Source organism: Pistacia vera, unplaced genomic scaffold, assembly GCF_008641045.1.
Source record: "Pistacia vera cultivar Batoury unplaced genomic scaffold, PisVer_v2 Contig645, whole genome shotgun sequence".
Taxonomy (NCBI): Eukaryota; Viridiplantae; Streptophyta; class Magnoliopsida; order Sapindales; family Anacardiaceae; genus Pistacia; species Pistacia vera.
The window spans coordinates 434,418-441,995 of record NW_022196496.1 but is presented as its reverse complement, the minus strand read 5'-3'; the positions used below and the strand labels follow the sequence as shown (position 1 = coordinate 441,995).

The 7,578-nt window shown below is 39.0% G+C and overlaps 1 protein-coding gene across 1 annotated transcript; it reads right to left on the bottom strand.

Annotated features, from left to right (window-relative positions):
- Nucleotides 1–2,740: 2,740 nt before the first annotated feature.
- LOC116111576 (secreted RxLR effector protein 161-like) lies at nucleotides 2,741–3,505 on the bottom strand. The gene has a single exon (XM_031397740.1). The coding sequence runs from the start codon at nucleotides 3,503–3,505 to the stop codon at nucleotides 2,741–2,743; it is 765 nt and encodes a 254-aa protein (XP_031253600.1).
- Between the last annotated feature and the right edge of the window lie 4,073 nt (nucleotides 3,506–7,578).

Below are 7,578 nucleotides of genomic sequence, written 5' to 3'. Positions count from 1 at the left end.
TCAAAAACATTTATGGCAAAAGTCTGCTCACATTTCCTTTTGGAAGTTTTCCTTTTTTAAAAAAGTATAGTGTTTGTTATATAATGAAAAACAATTAAGAGAGTTTGGTTTGATTATATTTTAAATAATTTTAGTTTTATTTTGAGCTTTATTAGTGAAAAGTGTGATTGAAAAAGAATACAAATGCATCCTTAATTATTTTCTTTTCATGATAATTAATTAAGTATATGAAAAAAGGAAATAAATTGTTATGCCTCAAAAGTCACGCTTATGTCAGCCTAATAAATGTGCTGCCAAGCCCATATCTGCTCAAAGATATTCACACCAACCATATCTCCTTTCAAGAAATGAATGGACGAGAGCCTTCCATGTGTCAAGTCAACTTGCAAAACACTCATTGCATTGAGTGTAAAGGTGTATAAATGGGCACACCTCTTCCCAAAGAACAAGGCTATGTTGAGATTTGAGCTTCATTTTCATTCTCTCTCTGTAAACACTGTATTTCTTCATCTTTGTATGCCTTCTAGGCAATATCATAGAAATAGTCAGAGATCAATAAAATAACAGTGGATGTAGAAGTCGCTTGTTGAGCATCCGAACCACTATAAAAACCCCCTCTTGCCAATCTTTTATTTATTTTTCTGCAAAATATATAATCTCAGCTCCATATTCAAATCTCATTGATCCATCACGTGTGATTCCTAAGTCTGCTTTGTGCTTCTCACGTGCGAGTAGTTGGCGTCCAAAATCAAGCGTTAACAGTTTGGTGGCCCATGCAGGTCCGATTCTCAAACCTGCATCCAAGTTCTCCGATCGTGTGGACAGATCATAGATCGCACGTGTCCGAGTTCTCCGATCACGTGGCCAGATTGTAGATCGCACGCATCAGCTCTCCAATCACGTGGCCAGATCGCTAATCGCACGCATTAGAGCTTCGATCATGTGGCCAGATCGCAGATCACACGTGTCAAAGTTCTTCGATCGCGTGGCCAGATCTCAGATCGCACATGTCAGAATTCTCTAATTGCGTGGTCAGATCGCTGATCGCACGTTCAAGACCGTTCAGATCATGTGTTCAGATCGCCTAGATCACGTGGCCGATCGCTTATCGCGCGCTCAGGTCGTGCTTGTTATATGCTTAGGTCGAGCCCAAGTCATGCTCGTTCAGGTCGAGCCCAAGTCGTGCTTGTTCAGATTGAGCCCAGGTCGTGCTTGTTATGCGTTCAGGTAGAGCCCATGTTGTGCTCGTTATGTGCTCAAGTCGAGCCCAGATCGTGCTCGTTCAGGTCAAGTCCAGGTCGTGCTCGTTATGTGCTCAGGTCAAGCCTAGGGCGTGCTCGTTCAGGTCAATCCCAGGTAGTGCTCGTTATGTGCTCAAGTCGAGCCCAGGTCATGCTCATTATGCGTTTAAGTCAAGCCCAAATCGTGCTCGTTATGTGCTCAGATTGAGCTCGTTTTGCCTGCTACTAATAGATTTTAGGTCGAGTTCCTACCAGATTTCAGGTCATTTTCCTAACAGATTTCAGATTGTTTTCCTGACAGATTTCAGTTCGAGCTCTTCAGTTCGAGACTGCAGCCATTCAGATCAAAGACTTGAGTTTCTGAAGCGTGATTACGCACTTCAAAAACTAAGAGGCTTCTGTTATGCCTCAAAAGTCACGCTTATGTCAGCCTAATAAATGTGCTGCGAAGCCCATATCTGCTCAAAGATATTCACACCAACTATATCTCCTTTCAAGAAATGAATGGACGAGAGCCTTCCATGTGTCAAGTCAACTTGCAAAACACTCATTGCATTGAGTGCAAAGGTGTATAAATGGGCATTCCTCTTCCCGAAAAACGAGGCTGTGCTGAGATTTGAGCTTCATTTTCATTCTCTCTCTGTAAACACTATATTTCTTCATCTTTGTATGCCCGAAAGGAAACGCGAAAAAAAAAAAAAAAAAACAAAGCAGAAAGTGCAGAGTACCGAAGAGAAAGAAGAGTGTAAATGTACCGTTTTCATTATTAAAGAGTAAAGTTGAGAGTACAACTTTATATTAAGCTGCTGCACAAACTGATTTCACAGTAATCAGTTTTACAAGAAACGGCAGCGTATCAAGCAATGCAAATGTCTATTTTTGTCTTTTCACTTTTATAGTCAACATGCTCCCTCAAACGTGACTGTATACAATTTCGTGATACTCCAACATCTTTTCTTATATGCTTCAACAAATTTCTTCCATCCTTCTTGTACTTCAATATGCTTACTCAAACATAACTGCAGAAAAAAAAAAAAATTCAGCTTCTTTCATCCTTCTTGTACTTCAATATGCTCCCTCAACCATTATTCCAGAAAAACTTCAGCACTGTAAAACTCTCAACACTTCAAAGGATTTACAGCAGAATAACACTATACAGCAACTCAGCATAACACTTCTTCAGCAGCACATTACTGCATAGAACCTCAACCAACACAGAACTTCATAGAACAAAAAAAAAAAAAAAAAAAAAAAAAAAAACTCAACCAGCACATACAAGCTGCAGCAATCACAGAATCTACACAACCCTTCAACTAACATAGCAAGCATTTCATCACTAAACTGTATAACACTTCAGTACTTTCACAAACACTCCATAAAGCAACCAGCACATACAAACTGCAGCAATCACAGAATCTACATAACCCTTCAAATAACACAACAAGCATTCCATCACTAACTTCAACTAGTACAGAACAACATAATACTAAAATTGCTTCTTAGCTGCTGTCTTCACCAAGTATGGTGACATTCAGCTTCTTCCTTAAAACAGTGAATTGACTCACTGATAAAGCCTTTGTAAGAACATTAGCTATTTGTAATTTGGAAGGAACATATTGAATGGCCACCTTTTTGGCTAAAACTTGCTCCCGAATATAATGAGCATCAATTTCAATATGTTTAGTCCTGGCATGAAACACAGGATTAGACACAAGGGCTCCAGCACTAACATTATCGCACCAAATAACTGGAGTAGTATGAAAAACCAAGCCTAATTCAGTAAACAAGCTCTCCAACCGAGCTACCTCTGTTGCCGTATGGACTAGAGCTCTATATTCAACTTCAGTGGAGGAAAGAGCAATAACTTTCTGTTTTCTAGAACTCCATTGAATCAAATTTGGTCCTAGATAAACACAATAACCACTAGTTGATCTTCGATCTTCAAGATTTCCACCCCAATCAGCATCAGCATAGCATTCAACATGTAATGCTTTTGCTGGTTTGAAAACTAACCCATAGTGGATAGTACCTTTTACATATCGTAGCACCCTCTTGCAAGCTTGCCAGTGAAGTTCAGTGGGAGCTTGTAAAAACTGACTCAACTTATTCACAGTGAAGCTTAGATCAGGTCTTGTAAGAGTCAAATATTGTAATGCACCAATCGTACTCCTATATAAACTAGGATTCTGAAATAGTTCACTATCGGTTGAGCTCAATTTTATCCCAACATTCATGGGAGTAGAACAAGCATGGGCTTCCATCATCTTGGTTTTAATAAGAAGATCAGCAACATATTTGGACTACTTCAGGTGAAGACCAGCAGATGTCCTAGTTACTTCTAAACCGAGAAAGTATTTGAGTGATCCAAGAGTCTTCAAAGCAAAATCATTGTTAAGATCTTTCATCAACTGATTGATAAACATTACATCTGAACCAGTGATTAGTATGTCATCAACATACACAAGAACATAGATAGAACCTGAACCTTGTTGAAGAGTGAAGAGACTTGAGTCTGAAACAGAGTTTTGGAACCCTTTTTGCTGAAGAGCAGATTTCAACTTTTCAAACCATGCTCTAGGAGCCTGCTTAAGGCCATATAAGGCCTTATTTAACTTACAAACAACCTTTGGAAAAGATTGATCTTCAAAGCCTGAAGGTTGCTGCATAAAAACATTTTCTGTTAGTACCCCATTTAAAAATGCATTGTTAACGTCAATCTGTTGGATATCCCAGCCATTTGTAACTGCAATGGTTAGAATGATTCTTATAGTTGACGGTTTGATCACTGGACTAAACGTCTCAAAGTAATCCAGTCCAGGAGTTTGCTAGAAGCCTTGGGCTACCAATCTGGCTTTATACTTTTGCCAGGAGCCATCAACATTGAACATAAATACCCACTTATTTCTCACTATGTTCATATCAACAGATGATTGAACAAGAGACCAAGTGTGATTCTTAACCAAGGCCTCAAATTCACTTTGCATAGCAGCCTTCCAATTTTTACTACTAAGTGCATCAGAAACTGACTTGGGTTCTGGTTCAGGAACTTCAGGCCCACCAACTAAGTAAGCTAGATGAGTGTCATCTGGATTGGAAGAAACCAATTGATACTGATTACTAAATATACCAGAAACTGACTGAAAAATCTGTTCAGCAGTTTTACACTCAGTAGTTACATCAGAAACTGACTTAATTTTCTGTTCAACAGCTTTACACTCAGCAGTTACATCAGAAACTGACTTTATTTTCTGTTCAGCAGCTTTACACTCAGTAGTTACATCAGAAACTGACTTAATTTTCTGTTCAGCAGCTTTACACTCATTAAGTACATTAGACACTGACTTGTTTTTCTGTTCAGTAGTTGAACACCCAGCAAGAACATCAGACACTGCTTTGGATTTTGTTTCAGTAACTTCAGAACCACCAACTAAGTAAGCAAGATGAATGTCATCTGAAGTGGGAGTTACCAGTTGTAATCCAATAGCTGATTTAGCTCTTGTAATCATAGGATGTATGTTTGTAGATGTCACAGCAGCATGAGAAATGGCAGAAGAATTATCCAAGGCATCTGTACTAACTGAGGGCTGATCATGTGAACTGTTAAGACTCAAACCGCTTGCTATATCAGGGAACTGGGAGCCAGTAAGGTCAATTACAAGCTGACAAGGTGACTTAGATAAGGTATCAGTGTTTATAGGCTGATTTGGACACAGTGAGATTGATGAGTAGTTGTGTGTAGGGGCAATATTTAGTGTGGCAGTTGGAGAAGGACTACTGGGAGAAAAATTACTGGTAGGAGAAAAACTCCTGGTTGGATTATCTAAAGATTGCACATGAGTTTTAGGACAAGAAGAGGTAGCTGTTGTGTCAGGGAAGTGAGAAGGTGTGAGATTAACTATAAGGTGACAAGGTTGTGAAGATGAGATTGTAGTGTGTGCTGTAGTATTTGGATTAGTGGTATAGGGAGGATGTTGTTGAGTGGTTTCAGTGGATACCATAATGTGAGGGGAAAAATTCTTACCAGTTGTTGCATGAGCTGTGCAGGACTTGTCCATGGAGCAAGGGACCGCAGGTGAAGATGTGCCAGCTGATGGTTGAAAAGAATTGGTAGTAACTACAGGAGGAAAAACTGAAACTGTCGTGGTTTGAGTGTCAAGGGTGGAGGACTGAGTTTGAGATGAAGAACTTGAATTGGTGAGGGCAAAGGGAAACTCAAACTCATTAAAACGAACATTAGGAGTAATTACAACCTGTCCATCAGATTTTAAACACTTATACCCTTTGTGAATTAAACTATAGCCTACAAAAGTACACTTAACCGTATGAAAATCAAACTTGTGCTTGTTATAGCTCCTAAGGTAAGGAAAACATGAACATCCAAAAACTCTTAAGCTATTATAAACAGGAACTTGATGAAATAATGCTTGATAGGGTGAAATGTTATTAAGAGTGGCAGTAGGCATTCTGTTTATGAGATAAACAGCTATCTCAAAAGCAAACCACCAAAATGTCAAAGGTATGGATGCATGAGCAAGAAGTGTAAGACCTGACTCTACAATATGTCTATGCTTTCTTTCACTCCTACCATTTTGTTGATGAACATATGCACATGAGTATCTAACTTGAATACCTTGTTCAGTCAAGTATGGAAGAAGAGCCTTATATTCACCTCCTTGGTCAGATTGCAAGTTTTTAATTTTACAATCAAATTGTCTTTCAGCAAGATGATGGAATTTGATGAAAACTGACCTTACTTCAACTTTAGTTTTGAGAGGGAATAGCCATGTAAACCTACTGTAGTCATCTAGGAACTGAATGTAGTATCTAAAACCTTCAACAGAAGTGCAAGGAGCTGGACCCCAGACATCACTATGTATTAACTCTAAAGGGGCAGTAACATGAGACTGTGAAGTGGGAAAACTGTTTTGATGCAATTTGCCTAATTGGCAAGCATCACAAAAGGTAAGACTAGAACTAGATGAGGTGTTTAAATTGGAGGGAAATTTGATATGTAGGTTTGATAAAACTTGTTGCTGGATTTTGGAATTCGGGTGTCCTAACCGTTTATGCCATAGACTATAATCAGAGTGATGAGTGTTGGCCATTAGACAAGACATGTTATTAGTATGTGGAAGAGCAGTATATGAATGATCAGATGTAGCCATGTCATTTGTATATAATTTAGCAGTATGCGAATGAGCAGATGTCGTAAAAACATTCTTATTTATAGAAGCATCAGAATTTGAACACATGGAAATATCATGAGCAGAAGCTTGTGAACAACCAGATGCAGTAGTATTATTAAAAATCATAGTGCTATCATCCTTCGTTTTATTATCAATAGAAGGTATACATTGAGAACAATTGGTGACACATGACTCACTCAATATAGGTTGATAATAGTCTTCATTATTCAACACGACAGATGAAACATTAGAAGAACTTTCAGGACAACTATTTGACTCTAAGGAACTTATTTTCTTGTTACAGTTCATGGAATGATTCTGAGAATTAGAATGGACTGGTTTGATATTGGCAACAGAGGTGACAGAGGCTAGTTGAGAAGAAATTTGACTGTTAGTCACGGAAGGGCTGGAGAAGGTCTGAATAGGAAGTGAATTCAGCTGGTACAAGCCACCTTTAAGGTCCCCTTGCAGCAGCATGGCTCCTGTGGACTTGTCCTTTACAATACAACAATTAGCATCAAATTCAACTATCACATTGTTATCTTTGGTAAACTTGGATATGCTTAACAGATTTTTTGTGATTTTAGGGACACAAAGAATATTTTTGAGATGCAAGCATTTAGAGTGCAGATTACTAGGAATAAAAGTATGACCTGTATGAGAGATGTTAAGGTAATCACCACTCCCAACCTGAAGTTGATCACCTCCATTGTAGTTCTTACTAATATGCAGGTGATTCAAGTCTACAGTGACATGATCAGTAGCCCCAGAGTCCATATACCACACTGGATCTATTGGGGTTAGTGATGTTGCAAGAGTGAACTGCTAATTCTGCTGCGTGGGAAGTGTTGCTGCTGTGTTGGTATGTTGTACAGACGGTGTGCCAACAGAATTTCAGTAAGTTGAAGATCCAGCAGATGCAAAATGAGCTTGACTTGAACTAGTAGGTTGTTGGCTAGGAACTCCAAGAGCAGAGGTGTTGACAGCACTAGAAGAAGGGTGAACAACAGTCTGAGCTCCATACGGTATATTGTGTGCTTGTTGAGTACCAGTTGACTGATTGTAAACACCACTAGTACCATTAAACTGACCAGAACCATTGCCATTAACAGGATCAAAGCCGTTAAAGGGCATTTGAACTCCACTAGAAC

What these genes read in the sequence shown, in the direction of transcription:
- LOC116111576 (XM_031397740.1), bottom strand. Translation starts at nt 3,505, where the DNA reads ATGATGGAAGCCCATGCTTGTTCTACTCCCATGAATGTTGGGATAAAA.